Source organism: Pangasianodon hypophthalmus, chromosome 21, assembly GCF_027358585.1.
Source record: "Pangasianodon hypophthalmus isolate fPanHyp1 chromosome 21, fPanHyp1.pri, whole genome shotgun sequence".
In the NCBI taxonomy this organism is placed as follows: domain Eukaryota; kingdom Metazoa; phylum Chordata; class Actinopteri; order Siluriformes; family Pangasiidae; genus Pangasianodon; species Pangasianodon hypophthalmus.
This window is the reverse complement of record NC_069730.1, coordinates 4,985,114-5,008,537: the sequence shown is the minus strand read 5'-3', so window position 1 is coordinate 5,008,537 and position 23,424 is coordinate 4,985,114. Positions and strand designations below refer to the sequence as shown.

The following is a 23,424-nucleotide window of genomic DNA, read 5'->3' as shown; positions in this document are numbered from 1 at the left end:
AGGATTCTTCAGATTCCTGTTTTTTTTCTCGTCTGACAGGAGTGGAACGTGATGTGGTCTTCAGCTGTTGTAGCCTATCCACCTAAAGGTTTAGCATGTTGTGCACTTCGAGATACTTATCTATGCACCACGGTTATAAAGCGTGGTTATTTGAGTTTCTGTGACTTCCTGTTAGCTCGAAGCAGTCTGGATAATCTCCTCTGACCTTTCAGCCATCAGAACTGCTGCTCACTGGATGGTTTTAGAGACCAGAGTCACCAACAACCATGCCACGCCAAGTCAGTGAGATCACATTTTTTCCCATTCTGATATTAGAAGTGAACATTAGCTGAACTTCTTGACCTGTATCTGCATGATTTTATACATTATGCTGCTGCCATATGATTTGCTGATTGCATAATAACAACATGAATGAGCAGATGTACAGATGTTCACAATAAATTGTCTAGTATATAACCTTTTATAACTCTCGTAACTCTCTGTTTCCTGGAACATTTCAAAACGTATTTGAAAAAATCCATAATGAAAAGTTCTTATAAAATTCCATTTCATGCATGAACATACTCTGAGTTTAGGTGACTTACCTCTGCATTGCTTTACTGCTTTTTTGGCACAGAGCTGCGTACAGAATGTTGCAAGATAGAACATGCTGGTGAGCGTTGCCTGTTTTCGGTGGTTTCCAGAATATTTTCTTCATTGTTGTAGCAAAAAACTATGGACTACTTTCTTCAAGACAATATACTTGGAGAAAACAATTGCCATCGAAACAGGGCTACAGGAAGAAGACGCTCCAATCACTTTCAGAGGAAGAGAAAAAAGTGACTGGGGCGTCTTCTTCCTGTAGCTCTGTTTGGATGGTAATTGTTTTCAGGTCTTCTCTGATAAAATATTTGCATGTCTCCTAGTGATAAAGTTGTTTCCGCTATAAATTAACCCGGGACACACATTGGTGATATGATCATATTATTAGGTCATGAATTTATTATAGAACACATCATGATATTGTGGCATATGTGGGTATAAATTGAGGATTTATAAGCCACCTAGAGCTGTCATTAACCTGTAATAGCCAATTTAATCAGCCTGCGCTCTTTCATTTGATTGACCTTATTCTCTATTTCCCTCTAACAGACTCATAATGAAGACAGCATCGAGATAAAGTGATATGACCCAGAGCAACTACATTTCTGAAAGTATCTATCTTTTTGTGATTGCCAGAAGCAGGGCATTTAGTTCTCCAGATATGAGCATGAAGCCAGATAAATATGGTATGTACTGTAGCTGAGGGCAAATGTATTTTACAATGCAAAAAAAAAAAAAAAAAAAAAAACACCTGGGTGTAAAATCACATAGACATCTATCCATACAGAGCTATTATTACACACACCGGCAATTTTCCTTCAGTTGAAGTGATACACAATGATTAAGTCCTCTAACTTCACACAGGAGAGGTCCATAAACTCTCAAAAGCCATCGAGCTCTCACAGACCAAAGAAATGTTCAAGGTACCGTTTACATGTGTTTTATCACTAAAGGTTCTAAGTGAATGAATAATGTTTTACTATAAAGCCCTTACAGAAAGAGCAGAACTCCTTCCAGGCATTCAGAACAGATTTCTGGGAACTAATATTTCATAGAATCGTCATGCATGTTCTATTTATAATTCATTTTCAGGATTTTTTCCCCTTTGTGGTTTCCTGGTAGATACAGCCAAGTGAGATCATCCATTGGTTAGAACTTCAGGAACTGGAGAGAAGGTCTGAAACATCTGATTAACCACCGACATCTCTACAGAGTGAATAGACTCCATAATAGACAATCAGTGCAATGGACTGGATGATTTTTTTGTGGAAAAATGTCCCTCAGTGAGCACTGGATTACCTTAAATTACACTCGTACATACTTACATACAGCCAGTCACCATATTACAGTTGAAGATGTAATTAAAGAAATTAAATCTATCCAGCGATAAGACAGATTTAATCAGAAATTTGCTATCAATTAAGTAAAAATTGGAGATAATTAAGCAGCTAATCAATACCAATGTTAGCATTGACTCATTAATGAGTTAGCTGTTTTGCCTTCCTTCAGTGTTACAGGTTTTCTCACTGGTTTCTTTTTGCATTCTCCTGACTGGGATTGGGATCCAGGGTTGTCAACTATTCGAGATGACATTACAGTAATGTTCAAATGTTTATTTTCCCATCAGAAACAGATAAGTGCAGAAGCACAGATATCCAGTACAGACTGCAGTGGGATTTTTTGATAATGCTTTTTTTTTCCTGCCATCCTTGAGTATAATGTGTGATTTAAACCCAATTTATTATTATCCTGTTTTAGTATCAGGAACAATGTCGAGTGCATAGAATATGGTGCACTGCATTTTAACCTTTAGCCAACATAACTGACTAAACACCACTATACTATAGCGCTAACAAGCAAACACGAAACTAACTGCTACCTGAAGGCATGTGGAATTGGACGCTACACATCATCAGTGCTGAATTGATGATGATTTATATTGTGCTCAAATTTAATATGTACATATTTTATAGTGTAACCTAATCAAATGCTAGCTATGAAAATAAATTAGCTAATGTTATCATGTTTATGAGCTGCTTGTGCTGTGAGGATTGAGGATTGTGTGTGTCTCATGTCATTTCAAGCATCTGGTATAGTGGTGTCAGTGGTTAATATATATCTGGCAAAAGTAAAGTTTTTTTTTTTCAATGTTTCAATAAGGTCTAACTTTCACATGATATACAGATAAAATGGAGTGTATTGTTTGGCACAAAAAGTAGTAGAACTTTGTTCACAGTTTGAGAGAGCTTTTTCACAGCTGTTGTTTTCTCTATTTATGATACACAAGTAGTTTTAATACCTTAATACATATAATATCAGATGCTTTTAAATTCAAATTAAAGTCATTTCCCAAAAAGGTATCTTATTATTTTTTTTTAATTTGGATTTTAATTTAAAGTAATTCCTTTCTTTTCAATATTTATAGTTTCATTTTATTTTTAAAATAAATTTTTTATTCAATTTATTTTAATGCTTTTATTTTTATATATTTTTGTTATTTATTTTATTCTATATTTGTGTACTTTTTGTCTGCTATGACATCCTGTTCTATTTATATACAATGTTCTTAATCTTCTTTTAAGTTTTTTCATTTTCCTTTCTTTTAATTTAATCCAGTGATTTATGATAAAGAAAACACTGATTTCTAATTAACAAAATACAAGTAATAAAACATAACTAAATCTCATTCAATAAAATGAATAAACCCAAATTAACTTCAAATTACACTCTAATATGTAAACTATATTATTATTAAACCATATACTATATGTATATATACTAGTGTTAAGATAAGCTAATATGTAGGCTTCTGGCTGAAATGTCTGACATTTTTCATTTAAAATTAACACGTCTAATTTCTTATTAACACAGACGTCTGTGTATTGTTTAAATATAAAATATAATATTGTGTACTTTTTTAAATTTCTTTTTTATGAGAGGTGTGTGAACAGGGTTTAGAACAATACACAGAATGGAGTGCATTCAGGGTCATGAACTGACACACACACATTTTCTTTCCCCTATTTTTAACACACTTACATGGACAAAGGAGGAAAAAAGACAGCCAGTGACACATACATGTCTCCTTTATTTGAATTTTTAATGATTCCCGTCACTCCATTAGCAGTCTAACTGACAAACACATGCATAATATCTATGGCTTTTTATGCTAGCTGTGTCCATGTCTTATTGGGGGTTGATTTTATTCTAAAAAGAAGTAGTCGAAGGCCAAAGAGGCGCGAGAGAGAGTCAGAAGTCGACAGCAGATGCAGTGACTAAACATGAACAACAGTTTAGAAACCCTGGGACTGAAAATCAACAAGAGACGACATTTCAGTTACTTTGCACTTTTTTAGCTCTACAGTTTGCAGTCAGATCCTCTGAGACAGTGAGGAAGAGTGAGTTTGAGACGAGACTGCATGAAGCCATGAAGAAGCAACACGTGTGAGTTTATCCAGTGCACAGATAAACAAGCTGTTAAATGCTAAACGCTAGTCACATTGACTCCTGAGACAAAGACAGTGGCACAAGACAATATTCAGTAATATAAATGATACACTACAACCTTTTGAGGCAGTTTTTTTGTCGTCATGTGACTTAGCAAGACTTTTTATACTCAGCTAGCATACTAAGTTAGCTAATCTGCAACTAGAAAGTCCTAGCTACTGTGAATGAGCTAAACTAGCTAGCTAGCTTGTTGAGTCTTTATCAAACTTTTGCAATTAGCTAGTAACGTCACAATCTAATATAACAATAATAAACTTATTAAACCAGTCATAATTTTATTCTCAGTGATACAAAGTGATTACTGTTAGTTTCTAATAATAATCAGAAAGCTTTCCTCAAAAGGTTCTCAGTGCCTCATGTTCTCAAAAGACAAGGACAGACACGTTGGGGGAAGGCAGAGGAGGATCTGACCACGCTGAACTCAATTGACAGAGAAATTGACATAAATAAATATATGAACAGACAGAGAGGATGAGCACGATCTTGTTCAGGTTAGTGCAGGAGACACCAGCAGGAAAAAAGTGTAAGTGGAGAAAAAAAGCTTCCTTCTTCTTTCCTTTCTCTCCGTTCAGGGTCATCATGTTTAATGGAGAAGAATAAAAGAGCTGGAACTCAGCGTTTGGCCGGAGATGCTGCTCTGGTTCCTCCCTGTATGTAAGAGATAGAAGGAGAGAGAGAACACAATTAAGAAAGAGTGTAAAGGTCAGAAGAGAAGGGATGAGCTTTCTTTGTCCATTCATCCATTCTCTGTACTGCTTATCCTACACAGGGTCACAGGGTAACCTCAAACCTATCCCAGGGGGCTCAGGGCACATCCTGGACAGAGTGCCAACCCATCGCAGGGCACAATTACACACTTGTTCACACACTACAGACAATTTGGTAATAAAAAAATCAGCCTACAACACACATCTTTGGATTGAGGGAGGAAACCCCCACAGCACAGGGAGAACATGCAAGCACCACACACACACAAAACAGAAGCAGGAATCAAACGCCCAACTCCAGAGGTGCAAAGGTTGTGAGGTAACTGTGTTAACCACTAAGCCACCGTTGCCCCCAGCTTTCTTTGTTTTTGAGGTAAACAATCACAGAGCTGTTAAGGTGCGTCCTCAGGGGAAATATACAACACTATTTTCCCTCTTCTGCATACATGAGCTCACAGACACCCATGATTGGCTAGTTTTGCTCTGATTGACAGGGGAGAGAGTATGCCCCTCCCACCCAGAGAACACAGCCAGTTTTTCTCTCTCGGACTGCCATCCCGAGACAGCTGTAGCATTGTAGGGTTAGGAACTCAGCGAAATCTAAAATAATAGATGGAATATAGAATAATTTGCCATCTAGTGTACTTCTCTTCAAGTGTACACTATAAGTACACTAGTGTACATTTCTCAAGTACTTAGACTAACCTATGAAACATACACTTGTTTACTTCACTTCAAATAGACATGACAATATATTAAAGTCAAGAGGAGACGTATGTGAGATTGCTGACAGAGATTGTCTTTCGTCTCAGAAGGAAAAGCTGAGAGACAGGAGACTTCAGCAAATGTCTCCCTTTTATTTGCATTTGATCCCTTTGCTGTCTGGGAGAAACTATGAAGACAATAAGGAGACCGCTTTTTAGCTTTCTTTCCCACTGTGGGTTAGCTTTAGTGCTAATAGAATTAGCATCACAGACTGATTTAATGCTTTGCCATTTACAACACAGACTGCTGCTTTTGACCTTTAGAGTGACATTTCACTTTAGAATAATGTATGTTTTTTTCTACCTGTCTAGATGACATCTGTCTATATGATACCTACAGATGGGTGACAAATTAAAGGAAAAAATTGTGGCTTTGTTTTGCTGTCATGGCTTGGTTCCATTTGTCTCCTTAGAGTGAAGTGTCATTACAAATCAACACAAAGTTCTTCTGACTGATCTCCTTGATCCTGTGATGAAACATTGCTATCCGGATGAGAGTGGTCTCTTCCAGGATGACAGCTGTCTGTCTGTCTATTTTTTTTTTACCTAGCTATCTGTGTATACATGTGTATACATCTGCCTATTTTTCTATTACATATAACAAATGTCTCTTCTTCCATATATAATTTAACCTGTCTATTCTTCTATAAATTTGTCCCCTTGCTGTCTTTCTTTCTGTTTATGTTTTACATCAATCTGCTTTTGAGTGACCAACGATTTTTAATCGTATTTGTTCTATTGATTTGCTCGCCTCTCTAGATATTTCGCAATTTCTCCTTTCTAGATATTTCGCACTCGCCGCCCCACTTAGCTTCCCTAGAGTTAGTCCCCCACTTAGTCCCACCTAGTGGTTAAAAATAGGAACTGCAACAAACGCCATTTGCTGCAGGAAACCCATTGGGGCAGGAATCACGCTGCCCCAGGCTCGTTCTATGAACATTTTCAGTGAAGGAAGAGCAATGGACAGGGCAATTAATAGATTTTACACCAAACTGAGCTAGTTTAAAACACTCAGTGGCTGCCAACATCTTGTTTTATAGCAAATACATTGGAAGGCAAAGTGGAAATGAAGACAGTGTGTCTATGATGTACAGAACCATTTCTACTGCAAGGTACAGTATATTGCAAGGATTGGGAGAAGGACAGGGGGATTGGATAATGGTTATTTTTTGGGCTAGTTTCAGGTCTTTTGTGTGAGTTTTGAGATTGTTTGGCTGGACATCTTGCTGAAATGTTACTGTATGTATCTGTCCCTCTGCTGTCTATCTAAATTTTATCTGAGGTACTAAAACGTGAGCTGCATCAGAGCACACTGCACTGAGTGAACTGCACTTGACTACTAATAAACCCATCACATGCAGGTCCTATACACATGCACACTCATATAGTTGGCTCTCCAAGCTGCAGCAGTAGATGTGTGAGAGCTCGCTAATGGAAATCATACCTCGGTTCTCGCATACACTTACACCCACACAGTAGCTCACTACAGATTATAACCTCCTTAAAAGCTAGTCTATGCACTCAGCGGCCATTTTGGTGAAAACTCTAAGATACTGAAAACTACAGATAGTGGTGTTTAAGGTCCGGAAAATTACAGTTCGCTACCTTTATTTCTGACAATGTTTCTTCTCTCACTTTCTTCCTTCCCTCATTTTGTGTTTTTTTATGAAAAATAAAACTTCCGATTGTCAAACTTTAGCTTTTTTTTTTAAATGATAGCTCAGCCAGCACATTATTTCCTTCAGGAAATGCAGATAACATGAGCATATTAGTGCTAAAATGTACCACAATCATCCCAAAGGAAATGGAAATCACAATTGTCATAATTTCTCTGTAGAAAGAACTGATGATTTCTGCGTTTGTTCATGGCGAAGCATGCGAAACTACCTGCAGTGCTTGTGTAGGAGGTAAAACCGTCTGGAGGATGATTGCGACAAAAAAACAACAACAGTGCGTTATTCAAATGAGCGAGGTCTTTTGGGAAATGATACAAAACTTTGATGTTAATCCACACTTAAAAGAGGTGTGCATCGTTAACAGTTTAGAAACACTGAGGAATGTGGGGAGAGATTAGCGACGGAGGGACTTGAGGAGTCTCACACTCAACAGCAGATCGGTGTGCTGTTGAGTGTGCACTTGTTTCAGAAGACAGATAAGTGCGAGTAACGCCATTAAATCACACAGAGGGGGAACCAAGTACGAAGCTTCCTTCTTCCACAGGCGTAGGTTTTGGGAAGGAGGGGCGGACTGAGCTGTTTCTCCTCCAGTCCCGCCTGCTCAAATGTTCTACTGTTTTCATTTATTATATAGTGTTGCGAATGCTTTGGTTGATAAATTTGGCTAATTCAGAAATGCCAAAGCAAATGCTAGCTACAAAAGCTTTGTGGACTTTCTATAAAAATAAAAAAACAGCTATGATAACCAAGTTAGCCAGTGCAAATGTAAATATTTAATTCCATTAGCCTGTGTCACAGTAGCTAATTAACTACTTTATATATGTTTGTTCTGTTTGGCTCTCTGTTTGTCTGTGAACGTGTGTCTGTGTATATGTGTCTGTCTGTCACTCTATGTTTGTCTGTGAACGTTTGTCTGTGTATGTGTCTGTCTGTGTATGTTTGTGGTCTGTCTGTCTGCCCATGTGTGCTTGTCTTTCTGTCTATGTATGTTTGTCACTCTGTTTGTCTGTCTGTCACTCTGTCTATGTTTGTCTGTGTATGTGTGTGTGTCTGTCACTCTGTCTATGTTTGTCTGTGTATATGTGTCTGTCTCTGTATGTTTGTTTTTCTGTCTGTATGCTTTCTGTCTATATTTGCCTGTCTGTCTTTTTGTCTGGGTGTATCTGTCTCTGTGTGTTTGTCTGCTTCTCTCATTCTGTTTATCTGTCTGTTAACATTCGTCTGCCTATGTACATTTGTCTGTCTGATCATCAGTATATGTTCATCTGTCTATGTTTGCCTGTCTGTCTGTCTTTGTATATTTATCTGTTTCTCAGTCTGTTTGCCTGTCTGCCTGTCTGTCTGTCTGTGTTTGCCGGTCTGTCTGTCTTTGCATATTTATCTGTTTCTTAGTCTGTTTGTCTGTCTGTGTATGTCTATCTGTCTGTGTATGTCAGTGTTTCTTGTTTGTCTAAGTTTGCTGTGTGTCTACATTTGTCTGCCTGTCTGTCTATGTCTGTGCAGTCTCTCTGTCTCTATCTCTGTATGCTTGTGCATATCTGTTTGTCGATCTATGTTTATCTATCTTTCTATCTTTCTGATTTCTGTTGGTCTACCTGTCATCCTTCTGTCAGTCTGTCGGTTTGTCTGCGTGTCTGTCTAGGTATATTTGCCTGTCTGTCTGTATGTCTGTCTGTCTATGTATATACACTGGGGTCCAAATATCTGACAGCACTAGTGAAAATGCTTCTATTTTGCATTCTTTTCTAATTTAATACAGTTTTCATTACAAATTATATTATTGACAACAACTTGAGTGAAAAGTAGAATCTCTATCTATCTTTCTAGCAGTCAGAACTATGTTAGATTAAAGGACAGTGTGCTTACCATTTTGAAGATGCGAGTCAGCGTGCCCTGTCCCTCTCCTGCACGCCCTTTTTGCGCCTTCACTGAGCCCTTCTGATCCCCCTGAACAAGGAAAAGGAAAAAATGAGTCATTTGTATTAATAACATTGCATTACATTTTATCTTCAAATGCATACAGCAGTCCTTTTTCCTCCACATTTTATTTTTTTTCTGTAGTCAGCATATTTGTTGTCAATGATTGATGGTGAGAGCTTTTGACAGCTACAGCTTATCACGGATTTATTTGGGATTGCCGTAGACAGCCCTGCAACCTCCCACATATAAAGTCTTTTTCTTTTATCTTTGTCAAAGCCCTGATTGGCTGGTATACAGCAGGTGCTGAGCACAGACAAATGAGTTCTGAAGTTAGGGTTGGCAATATGGCAACAATATCATATAGCAATACTTGAAGATATTGCGAACATCATATTGCCCAACCATACTCTCCAGGAACTATTCATCTGTGACCACATGGGAAAGCCATCAACTATAGAACACAAACTGAATATAATTTCTAAATCCACACCCCATCGCTCCAGTACAGTGTATTTTGATCGACGTTAGTCTATAAAGTGTTAGTCATTAAGAGACCATGACAGGTACACCATGTGTTAGAAGCTTAATGTGTTACTGTGTGAATGAAATGTCCCGTCTAAGCATTGTGCCAATATGAAATTTTCAAATTGTGTAATCATAACTGTTGATCATGGCATAGTAGGTTTATGGCATGGTAGAGTATTAAAAGTGACATGTATACTTTATTGATATGTTGTTTTTCAATCTTTTGTCAAATGGAAAACACCCATAAATAAATGTATTTTTTAAAAAAAAAACCTTTAAATAAATAAATAAATAAATAAATAAATAAATAAGAGTACATGTGTCGGAATATATAACTCAGTCAGTGGATGACTTCAGTTTGGATTGATTACTTTAGTATCGATTTCAACATGAATCGCCACCTCATCATATTTCAGCATCACTGACTCAACGAAAAAGAAGTTTAATTCCCACACAGCAGCAAAAGTACATAAAACCAATCTAATACGCATACATTTTCGCCACACACACACACACACACACACACACACACAGATGCACACACACACACACACACACACACATTTCAAGGATTTAAAAATTCAACAGTGTTTTCCCTGCGGAGACTGCCAACACGCTGAGTGGGAAAATAAAATGAAAATGATATCACTAAAGTGCCATTTTGCCATCCATCCACGCCTCCTGACCACAGCTATATAGCTTTATGAAAATAAATTAAAAAAGAGTAAGGAGTAGAGGAGAGAGTTTGGAATTAATCAGTGGGGAGCCACTGAAGAAAAACAGAAATATGTCAATGATCAGTGATCACCGGGGCCCAAGCACTACTAACCACGTTTTATTCACAAATTATAATTATAATTACTGCTAATTTTCAAATTATTTTAGTATTATTCTTTTTTATTTAAGGCCCCTAAATCACTGGACTCTACATAGAGTATAACATAATTGCCTCCACCTGAGACTAAGATGGATCTCATTGAAACTGAAGTGCCAACTAGAGATGTGCTTCCACCTTTCAGTACCAATTTGTCTTCGCATTCATTTTCACTCCTTGGTGCTTATTCAGCACTCAGCCAATCAGCTCTCATCTTTTTTCAGTCTAATAGCTAATGTGGGGGTGGGGGGTGGGGGTTTCTGTTAGTCTGTCATTTTTTTTGCATCAAACAATATCTCATCAATCACATGCTGCACTGGTCAGTTACTGATTAGATCAGGCTGTCCATCATTTTTGAATCAGCCAATCTAAAGCTTAGATTACGCTTCCAACCAATTACCAAGCATCCCCAAGTTTTTCAAGATGCAAGTGTCACCTCCAGTGGATGATGCATAAGACAATGGACACAATGGATACTTCACATTTTTTTGACTGGCCAATGCAATTTCTGATTTACAATCAGTGCCTCTTTGGCTAACCCTTACCCTAACCTTGCCCCATATATTTCTTTTGACTAATATATCAAATGATTGACAGTCATTACCTGTTATATGATTGATTAAACCTAACCATAACCTGAGACTACTTGGACAAGGGGTGATGTAACTGTACCTTTCTGCTCAGGTGGCTTTTTTGAATGCAGTAGACAACAACAATAACAACAACAACAACAACAACAATAATAATAATAATAAAAAGAAGAAGGAGGAGGAGGAAAACAAATGGACTAAAAGAGCTTGGAAGAAGAATAATTTACTTTGTAGCACATAAACCCGGGCCAAAACAGCCTCCACGGGAACACCCAACATTCAACACTTAGCAACATAGGTGTTTAAATAATGGATTACAAGCTCAGCATGAATGAACAGCAGCAGGGCTGATTTGGGATCAGCTTTACTGCCCATAGAGGTATGTTTAACAGGATTTAAATTCTCTCAGCTGATCCCTGATCAGCATTGTTAGTTAAGCTAATGTAACCCTTTTCCACTTTTGTCAGAAATCACACCCTATTCACTACAAGGTCTGCTCTTTTGGGAGTCCCTTTTGCAGTCATGCATCAAAGCATAGTGAGTATTCATTCATGTACTCATGAAATCCCACAATGCACTGATATTAGCATCCACATGATGTACCCTGGCTATCCATAATGCATTGTGGTTTTGCAGGGAATAGGGAGTTTGGCGCTATTCTGGAAACAGGGTTTGTGTGTGTTTCTAAACAGCACCTACCATGCCTAGTTTAGCTGTGAAAGAATGCCACTGTGCAGAGAGACAGATGGAGAGAGACAGACAAAGAGACAAAGGAGAACAGGTACAGTCGGGTACAAAGAAACTATTGAGTGCACTCCTGAGGGCACTACCAACATCTGTTTTTATTTAATCAGTTATCACACACTAATCCACCATTCTACTCAGTACCTCTCACGAGGACCATAATCTCCTACAATTGCCATCCTGAACCCAACAAGCTCATACTTCTGCCATCCTAATACCTGTACGCTGCTGAGGCCCACAGGCTCATACTGCTGCCGTTCTGGGGACTATATGCTCCTAATGCTGCCATCCTGTGGTCTAAAAGCTCCTACTGCCTCCATCCTGAGGCCTACAAGCATCAACTTCTGCAATTCTGAGGGCCTCGAGCTCCTGCTGCCATCCTGAGAGCAACAATCACCTGTTCCTACCATCGTGAGGTCTACAAGCTCCTGTTCCTATCATCCTGAGCTTCACATCCTTGCATTTCTGCCACCCTAAACCCTACAATCTTTTACTGCTGCCATCTGGAGCCTTGCAATGGCCAACTCCTGCCATCCCGAGACCCACAAGCACCTGTTCCACCCATCTCCAGGCCTACAACTTCCTACTCCTAGAAACCTGAGGCCTACAAGCTCCTACTGCTGTCATCCTGAGGTCTAGAAGCTCCTATTGATGCTATCCTGGGGTTTAGAAGCTCCTACTGCCACCATCCTGAGGTCTACAGGCTCCTACTGATGCTATCCTGAGGTCTAGAAGCTCCTACTGATTCTATCCTGGGGTCTAAAAAGTCCTACTGCCATGATCCTTACAGCCTACATTCTACTATTGCTGCCATTTGGACCCTGGCAATCTCCTTCTTCTGCCATCCTGAGGTTTACAAGTTCCTTTCCTTGCTGCTGTCACTTTGGCTTGTTCACTGGTGGTTAATGCACTATTTACTTAATGACAAAAACTGTATTAGACAACTGATGGAATAAAAACAGCACTTGGCAGGATGCTCATCCTGACTGCATGCTCCCAGGTATAACGTATATAAGCCGACTGTCTAGAACAGTACAGTCACATGAACAAAACACATACACACATGCACAAACACACATACTGAAAGGACACCATTAAGGCCATAAGAAATGTGAATTCCTCAACATGGAATTAAGCATATATTTTATTAAAAAAACAAATTAATTAATAGTAGTATATTTTAATACACAACCTAGTATACATAACAGTATTCGTTATACTAGTTGGATGTAAACAGTGACTTAAAGACATTAGAGATGAAACTAAAGTTAAAAAGCTACAGTGTGGGACCTGGATCTGAGGAAGGGGCAGTGAGAAAGCTAAAAGTGCACTTACCCTAGATTTTTTAGGAGCAGGAGACACCTGAGGATTAAAATAATTTTAAAAAATACAAATAAAATATTCAGTTAGTAGGAAAGAGACAGACATGTACATGAGACAGACACAGATATTGACAAAATGAGAGAAAAAAAACCACAAATATGGAACATTCAGGAAGATTTCAGGTGCCTTTACATTTTCTGCATTTTGTTACATTACACTGTACATGTATTAAACATAGATAGCCTTGACAGCATAATTCTTCTTGGGTATGATGCTAGAAGCTTGGCATTCTTTTAGTGATCTTTGGTTGTTCTTCTGGAGAACCTCTTAAGCTGTGTCAGGTTGGATGGATTCAGGAGTCTAGGTATTGGCTGGGCCACTCAAGGACACTCACAGTCTTGTCCCAAAGCCACTCCTACATTGTCCAACATTGTACAAGGTGGGGGAGACTCAGCAGCTTGGTGCTATGGATCAGAAGGTGGTGAGTTCAAATTCTGAGCACTGCCAAGCTGCTGATGCAGGACCCTTGAGGTCCTGAGTGCTGAAGTATGTCTCTGTGCTTTGAGCTGTTCATTTTTCCTTGATTGTGACAAACCTTCGAGATCAATCTGCTGACAAACGTCAGCCACAGCATGATGCCCCACCAATGTACTACACCATAGGGATGGGATTGGCCAGGTGATAATTGGTTTCAACACACCACAGACGTATGTTTCTTAAGGCCTGAGATGACTTTTGTGAACTGTTATTTGTCTTTTCCTGAGAATTGGCTTCTGTCTGGCCTTTCTGCCTTAAGCGCCTGATTGGTGGAGTTCTGCAGAGATGTTTGTCTTTTTCTCAGTTTTTCTGTCAGAATGACGTTCAGTTTCTGGGCTGCCTTCCTGACTAAAACCCTTCTCCCCACTTTGCTCAGATTTCCTCAGTGTCAGTGGTGGCAAACTTTTGATTTATGAAGCCACTGAATTCTTTGGGACCTCTACAGATCATTTCTGGTTCCCCTTCCGCATATCTGTGACTCAACGTCTCAATGTGACAAGTTTTTTTTGAGCTCATGGTTTGTCTTTTGTTTTGACGTGCAACGTCACCTTTGGGGCTTTATAGAGACAGAGGTGTGTCTCCCACAGGTGAACTTTAATGAAGATTTAGAAACATGTCAAGTATAAAGAATGGAAATAGGACACATCTGAGTGTCAGGGCAAAAATTCTGAATACTTACTGTATTTATCTGAGATATTCCAGTTTTTACATTTTTAATACATTATCAAAACATGTTTATACTCCTGCATTATGCAGTATTTTTGCAAACTGAAAAGGAAATAAAAGTAATCAGTTTTATTGCGAGGTCGAAGGGGTCTGTATACTTTCTGAATGCACTGCATACATGTATATATAGAGACAGAGAAAGACATATATTTGACAGAGATGAAGAAAAAAACAAAAGCAGACATATATAAACAGAAAGATACAGAAGACAGATGGAAAGAGAGTGACAGCTTGACAATATGTTAATTATTTTTTTAAATTAATATTACTATAATGGAAGTGTGGTCAGAATGAGAGACAGAGGTGCATGCAATGATTGAACTTGTCTAGTTTTTTGTTTAGTTAGACAGAGAGAGACACTTACGATAGATCTGAAGAAGTGAACAACAGCATTGTCGCCACCAGTGCGGCGGCGAGGAGACGAGTGACTTGACCTCTGAGGGGAAACAGAGAGAGCGCCACGGAAAGAGCCCTGAAACAAGACAGGAAGATGGTGTAGTGAGCAGAAGGAATCTTAAAATGAGACAGAGGGTGACCAGAAAAAGCCATGAAGCGAGACACAAAGTGTGCATGACCAGAAAGAGCCCTAAAATAGGACAGGAAGTGTGTAGTGGCCAGAAAGAGTCCTATAGCAAGACAGGGAGTGTGTGTTGACCAGAAAGAGCCCTAAAATGAGACAGGCAGTAAATGTATTAACCAGAAAGGGCCCTAAACCAAGATAGGAAGTGTGTGTGGTAAATGAAAAGGGCCCTAAAATGAGATGAGAAGACAAGATGTGTGTTGCCAGAAAGTGCCCTGAAATAGGACAGGAAGTGTGGGGTGACAACAAATAGTCCTAAAACAAAACAGAAAGTGTGCGTTGTGACTAGAAAGGGCCCTGAAATGAGACAGGAAATGCGTGGTGACCAGAAACAGCCCTAAGATGAGAGAGGAAGTGTAAGTGGTGACTCACAAGGGCCCCGCACCAAGACAGGAACCGTGTGGCAGGCAGAAAAGCCCTAAAATGAGACAGGAAGTGTGTGTGGTGACCAAAAAGAGCCCTGAAATGAGAGAGGAATAGTGTGCGGTGACAAGACATAGTACTACAACAAAACGGGAAGTGTGTGTGGTGACAAGAAAGAGTCCTAAAATGAGACAGGAAGTGTGTGTAGTGAATGGAAAGAGCCCTGAATTGTTAGAAGAAGTGAGTGTGCTGAATGGAAACCCAAAACAAGACAGGACATTTGTGAGGTGACCATAAAGAGCCCTACAAGCAGTAAGGAAGTGATTGTGGTGACCATAAAGAGCCCTGAAATGAGACAGGAAGAGTGTGGTGACCAGAAGGAGCCCCAAAATGAGTCAGGAAATGTGTTTGGTGAACATAAAGGGCCCTGAAACGAGTCAGGAAGTGTGTGGTGAATGGAAAGAGTCATGAAATGAAACAGGAAGAGTGTGTGACGACCATAAAAAAGCCTATAACAAAATTAAAGGTGTACGCTTGAAAATGGAACATGTCCAATCGCAGTTTTGTGTGTGTGTGAACGGCAAGTGTATGTAATGTAATAATTACAGGGGACGTGTGATGCTGCCTTGAATCGTCAGATGGCCGTGTCCTTTTCTCTCACACTGTTATTTTGCTGTTTAGGTGCTCGTTAGCATTGGAGAGTACTTTGAAGCATTGGAGGTCTCACACTGAATCACTCTAATCGCCTCTGTACGGAACTCTCACCCATCTTCCTCTCGCACAATAACACACATTACAGGCCAATCAGTGGTGTATTTTGGGAGCGCTGATGAAACAACGAGGGCATCTCAGACTCAGACAGCAAGGCTCAAACTTCAAAATCCTCTCTGCTCATAGTCTACAGCTCGGAATATAAAGCAAAGAAAAATGTTACAGCTGAAATTAATTTAAACAATATTTTATTATTAAAATAATTTATTAGGGAATAGTTTGCTAAAGCTAGCTAGCTTCATTGTCAGCTTACTATAAAACAAAGTAAGCATTATATAAGGACTGCTTTTAGCTAAAAATAAATAAACAGTTTACTCAGCTAACAAAAAAAAAAGTTTTAAATATAGCTAGCTAATTGTTATGGTCACTTAGCGACTAACCTCTAATGTTAACTGTTTTACTATCCTCCTCTGTGTTGTTTGTTATTGTCCTTCCTGTTCCCAGCCAATCAGAGGACACTGTAGAGGAGATAGTGAAGAGTGATGGAATCTCTTTCAAGAAATCTAATTTGACAAAAGTGAATTAGGGTTTGATAACTGAAACTGGTCTTGGTAGCACGGTCAAGCCTTTTGGACCTTGAGATAGAATTTCAATCTTCAGGGAATTTGATTTAATCCTTAGCTCAGCTCTAGAGTAAAAGAGATCGATGACTCCTGCTGATCCTGGGCCTTAGTGTATACACACACACACACTCTGATGAGGACACCAGCACTCAACAGGCCTCAACATTGCCCAACAAATACTCACATTAGAGGAATAACCTGGCCAAAAACGAACACTGTGTCCCCTTTATCCCAAATGTAGTCAGTCAGCCAAAAAATGTTTGGTATCTGAAGTTTGCTCTTTTAGTTTTAGTTATCCTGGGAAGACACAGCGCAAAACAGGAATACACCCTGGACGTGACACCAATCCATCACAGAGCACAGCACACACACTAAGCTAGCCTACCTATCCGAGTGCTATTAGGAGATGGGTGCCACTCCTGAATTCTGACCCTCTGGTAGGATGTTCAAATAGAAACAAATAGCGCTGCTCACGTTCTCAAACATACTACCCTACTAAAGTGTGTACCAAAATAATATGCCAAATGCTGTACAGGAGTGTATGGTTTGGGGCTGAGTTTTAGCCTTAATTATGCATTATAGCTCGTGAAAAAAATTTCCTTGGATTTTTTTCATAGTTTTTAGAAGAGGTTCTCCTGGTAACATGCCGTGAGCTTATCTTATTTTCTCTCATTTCCATGCAACACCATAAGCAAACATACTTGCTAAACCTAAAGCCACCTCCTGATTGGTCAATGTGTTAAAACACGTATGCTGAGCTGTGATTTTCTAAAACAGTATCGAGAGACTGTCAACAACTCGCAAGCCACCATCATTCTCTCCACTGAACATACATACATGTATACATGAAGACAAGGAGAACATGAGAAACTTCACATAGACAGTAATGAGAGGTCAGGGTCAAAACAGGGACGCTAGAGCTGCTATTAGTGTGTTTAGCTCTGTGATGTCCTTTCATCCATTTTTATAGGTAGAATCTGAATGTAATGTTATTTCCGTGAAGAGTGTGTTGTAAAATAAATTATTAACTATTCACTATATAGGCTACATAAACACCATGACTGTGGACATGTCTAAAACCTCACACCCTATTCACTACATAGGGTGGATTATAGGTATGCAGTGTGCATCATTGGGACACTAACTTATTGCATTCCACATGACAGTAAGATGGCTGACTTCCAAAATAGTGTAATGAATAGATTGGGATTTTGAGACATAGCTGTCATGAAGACACAGACTGCCTTTATGAGGCTTTAAGATTCTGACAGCAAAACCACCAGTGCACAGGAGGGGAAATCAAATAAAAAAAAATTTAAAAAAAGTGATCTTATTAAGTGCACTTCCTGTTCAGGGTCAGCAACAGGAAATGAAGCTCATGAAGATAATCGATTTCTTCATTTATTCATTCACCTTTAGTAAGTTGTTCATCCTGGTCAGTGTCTAGGTAGATCTGGAGCCCATCCCGGGAACACTGGGTGGGATGCAAGAATATACCCTGGGAGGGACACCAGTGCATTACAGAGCACCATGGGGCAATTTAGTGTTAACAGTCCACCTACCGCCATGTTTTGGGAGGTGCAAAGAAACTGGAAGCAACCCACACCGACACAAGGAGAACGGAACACCAGACAGACAGTAACCCGAGCTTAGGACTGAACCCCGGAACTGTGAGGTGGCAACGCTACCTGCTGCACCACCATGCCACCAGATTTCATACAGGAAAACAAAAATAGAACTAATCACATAAATAACATGTATGACTAATTGTTAATGTATATTGTTATGTGTCACATTGTATATTAGTAAGTGCATTTTACTCTATTTAAATATAAATGATCAATTTATGGAGCAAACTCTACCTAAAGAAACCACAACTTTATCATTTGTGAACCTTTAAAAGAAACCAGATAGAACCATTGGACGACGTACAGTTTGGAGAGGGAATTGATAAATACCATGACTAGCAGAGTATTTTCACAGTTCCTTAGCACTGCATAACTGTATTTGCACATGGCTGAGTAGTCAAAGGAGGAGTTGGCAAAACCTTAATCTCCAGTGGTACTGCATTACCTTTTTTTTTTTTGTTAAATACTTCAGATAATCTTGATTGCATCATAAAACGCCAACAGCTGCCATTTAGCCTGTGATTCGGTAAGGGTCAAATAAAAGGATAGGTTTCACAGGTTTGGGAGCTGCTTTTATGCCTTGTGAATTTATTTTGACTGAAAAAAAAAGATGAGGATAAAGACATCTATTTTTAAATTTCTCCTAAATCTACCACTTTTAGTCTTAAGATTTTTTTTGTGAATATGGCTGCAGATTTGCTTTGAAACACACTTATACTGATCACCAACCTCCTACTTAGCTGTAAACATATATATATTTTCATAAAAAAAAAAAAAAAAACTAGGAACACTACCAACAAAGCTAGCTAGCTAAGAGTGGAAAATGTCCCAAAAAAGGTAGCTAGGTAAGATGAAAAATGTCCCTAAACAAAGTTAGCCAGATAAGAGTGGAAAAAAAACCCTAAACAAAACTAGCCAGCTAACAGTGTAAAATGTCCCCAAAAAAAGCTAGCTAGCTAAGAGTGGAAAATGTCCCCAAACAAAGCTAGCCAGCTAGCATATTAGAAACTACCTGAAAGGTGGAATGAACAGAATTGAAGAAAATCTCCACATAAAGATAGGTAGTTAACATTATAGAAAATCCCCAAACAAAATCAGCCATCTAACGTTAGAAAAATATTTGCCTGTGATAACTAGCCATATGTAGTTGCGCAACTAGCCATATGTAGTTGCACAATCAGTAGCGTTGTCGCCTCACGGCTCCAGGATCCCATGTTTGACTCTGAGTCTGTGTGAAGTTACGCATGTTCTCCGCTAGCTATAACTAACATGGCTTGCTCTCTAAGATTACCTCAGTGAGGGAACAACCAGAAACCATGACACTGGGCTTATACAGTTATATTCAAATTCACAGCCCTACCTGCATTATGTACACTAGTTTACCTGTACATCGTTGTACCTGTTTCCTGTATTCTTGTTGATGACATTCGAGGGAAAACTTATAAAAATGATAGTGTTAGAGAAAACAGAATAAAATACACACACACAAACCACAACTTGTTTTGTTATATTGGTTTAATCAAGCAAAAATAACCATAAAGCGTAGAACAGAATGGAGATTAGAGACATAAATCATTATAAGAATAAGATTAATATTTCAAAAATGTACAAAAAGAGGGCAATCAGCTCAGCTCTCTCTGCCATTAACACACTAATCCACGTGAAGTGTGTTAATGTAAGCTGGAACACACATTAATAAAGCATTATAATCTCAAACATCGCATCATTGTCAGTCCACTCTGGATGTGTCCCAAACCACATTCCTTATTTACTACATATGGTCTTTGAATGCCAAAATGCATAATGTGTTATCTTTACACACCCTCAAAGTAGTGCACTATGTAGACAATAAAGGCCGCAGGGCATCTTCAAACACCGCAGTGCATTTTGGGTATTTTCTATCATGCTAGGGCGCTTGCTCATTGCAGTGCATCGTTGCATTTCACATGATTGTAAAATGACCGACTACCAAGGAAATGCACTATATAGTTGTCTATATGGTGTAGATTCAATTAGTAACCTGTCGCAGTGCATTATGGGATTTCATAATGCACTGGATATTCTGCGCTGTGCTTTTAGACACGATTAGAAAATAGTAGTTTGGTAGGTAGGAAATAATATGTGGTTTTGGACAAAGCCAATGTGAAAGACATTAGATGACCAAATCAAAAAAAAAAAAAAAAAAAAGAAAAAAAAGAAAAAATAATTTTTAAAAGTTGGTTTTTAGGCGTTGAAATGAATTACAAAGGCAGAGAGTTGGACATTAAATTACTATTCCATGACACTTGTACAAAATATCCCATAATATATGAACCATACTTAAGTAATTAAGGCCTTTGTACTGCAAAGAACTGCTTGTGTTTTACAGCACAAAAAGGAGACATCTTAAAATAGTACCTTAGCAAAGTACGCTAATTGTTGTGTTTAATCAAAATGCATTTATATCTTGGCATTTCATTCAAACACTGCATTTCCTGAGTGCCAATGGATTTTGGTTTCGGTAAAACATCCTGATTTTCTCAGCATTACAGTGACAGTTTGGCAACAACAACACAAAAAAGGGTACAATGTGCCACTCAAATGAATATAATAAGCTAAAACGTTCGGTGTTTTGAAGACATGAACCCAGTTTGCTAAAACACACCCCCGCACACACACACACACACACACACACCAATAACACTCTGTCATCTGTCAGTTGTAAAAGGTATGAACAGCCGTTTGGCAACAAAAACCCAGCCAAAGAAACTTTCTCTGAATGAAGGTAATTAAGAAATGTAAATGTGCAACAAAAATACATTTAACATCGGCAACAGAATTGAGTACGAAAGAAACAGAGAAAAGCAAAAGTAATACTGAATAAATATTTTGTCTATGATCGATTTCATCAATATAAATGATCTCACTAGGGCTACTTAGGCATGTGCCTTGAAAACTGAATTACTGAATCTGAATTTATGAACACTAAAAAAAAAAAAACCCTGAATATACATGCTGATTTTTTTTTTTTTTTGAAAATATGAATTTTTCATGTTTCAATGTTGGTAAAATTTCATTTTTAAGAATTGAATGACATACAAATCTTTATGTATCATTTCCCATTGTTATAATTACTAATCATTTGATCAGGATCATCAAATTATTTTATCAGATTATCAAAGGATTATCGTATCCATTTTTTCTCAATTAGACTTTTGTTGATATTTGCCTAGTCAGAAGTACACGACACATGCTCCTTCAAATAAGGACCCTTACTAGATAACAGCTCTTCTGCTGCTCTTTTGAAGGGACAGACCTGATGTGTAGGGAGTGTAAAAAATCCTGCCTACACAGGCAGCCTACACCAAAATGGAATACGGATGGTATCCATGATAATAAATATTGTGCATGTATAAACTGCAATGTATTGTAAAATCAATAACAACAATTGGCACATGCCTATTACTAATGAGCTGCTATGTTTATCATAATTATTCCAAAATATATATGTATTTTTGGATAATTGTAAAAGTATAAGTCTTTTGCTTGCTCTATGGTAAAAGTAGGCATAAAAATATACACTTTTTCATTCTGCGCAATGTAATATTGCATTATTGACATTTGGCACTGTAGTATTGTGATATAATTTGTGTAACTGCATAAAGATTTGTATTTAGAAATCCATAATCATGAATAGATTGCAGATCTCTAAAATTATAGATCTGGGATAAAGGTTGTATATGTATACCATAGCTGGTGTTTATTTTATACTAAATTATACTCATTAATACAGAGCTTGTGGAATTTGTTCCTACCAATATCCGTTTGTATCGCATCAGTTGTCATATTATCGTATTAACTCCACCATTTTATAGTTAAACACTACTTGAGTACTAGTTTTAATGCAACTTAACAAACCATTATTATGAATAAAGCCTTAATTAAAAGTACTGGCGTCTACTGACTGCTGACTATTTTGGCTATCTATAATTTCAAGCTCATATTATTTGTTATTAGAAATTTAAGTCTCAGGTTTAATAAATATCTTCTTGATAACTGATGAAATAAAACAGCTTGTGGCAGTGGCTCAGATACACAATACTCACAAGAAGTTGCATATTTAAAGACAACACACTTACGTGAAGAAGAAATCTGAAACAGTCGTACCTTATTCATTAAAATACACCACTGAGGCTCAGATGGTCATCATACTAGGAATCATAATGTTACATCGCTGCACAGCACAAACATCAATGTGGAAACATTACAACACTAAAACGCAAATTTGTTTACCACTAATTAACACTTTCACCTGCTTTATATGTAACTACAGCTTCTTGGATTTTGCAAATCGATCACAAAAGACATCTACTAGCATAAGGAAATGTTCAGAAATGTAACTCAATTAGCATTTATATTCCAGGATATATCATTTATATATTAGGGTTGATCTCAGTGAAGAAAAATATTATTTGTATTCCTTTTTAAAATGATGGGATATAAAAGGTCTTGCTGCTGGACTGCTGTTGAGAGTAGGCTAGGTTTTGTAAGGATTAGCATTTGTAAGGAGAATATCACTCAACACTGTAGGATGTTTGCATCATAAAAAGCTGGTTTTAGACTGTTTGTGTAAACATGTTTTGTTTACATTTCGCTACTTCTGTATTGATAGCTGTTCCTTGAGATTTGCGTAAACCTATGCGGTCCTCATATTGGTGGGTTTTTAGCTTTGTAGTGCTCGCACGCTGAGATTTTACTTAAAGTAAATTTCCGAAATTTCTTTCGTTGCAGTGCCACTAAATCGCGTGCTGGTGAGCATGTCATGTTATGCGTTCTAAGACCGAAGATCTTAACTAACTACCAGTGAATTACGTGAAAATCGTATCGCGTAAACCCGGATTTAGACATTAAATTCAATCTCATGTTTTGTGTATTTACTACCTGCTGTCACTGAGAAGCATTTTAAACACAGAGTGAGATGTCTGACTAGCTGTATAGCTAACAAATGCTTACGCTGCCCTGACTTCTGGTAATTTGTACAAAAACCAACTACGACTGTTTATCA

General features: G+C 38.2%; 1 protein-coding gene across 1 annotated transcript in view; it reads right to left on the bottom strand.

The window, feature by feature from the left end:
• Positions 1-3,650: 3,650 nt before the first annotated feature.
• LOC113543089 (myelin basic protein) overlaps positions 3,651-23,424 on the bottom strand; it is a 55,639-nt gene continuing 35,865 nt past the window's right edge. The window contains 5 exon segments of the mRNA XM_026941103.3: positions 3,651-4,737; positions 9,103-9,183; positions 11,845-11,874; positions 13,225-13,251; positions 14,840-14,947. Of these exon segments, the coding sequence (XP_026796904.1) occupies positions 4,702-4,737; positions 9,103-9,183; positions 11,845-11,874; positions 13,225-13,251; positions 14,840-14,947 (282 nt within the window). The 3' untranslated portion in view covers positions 3,651-4,701.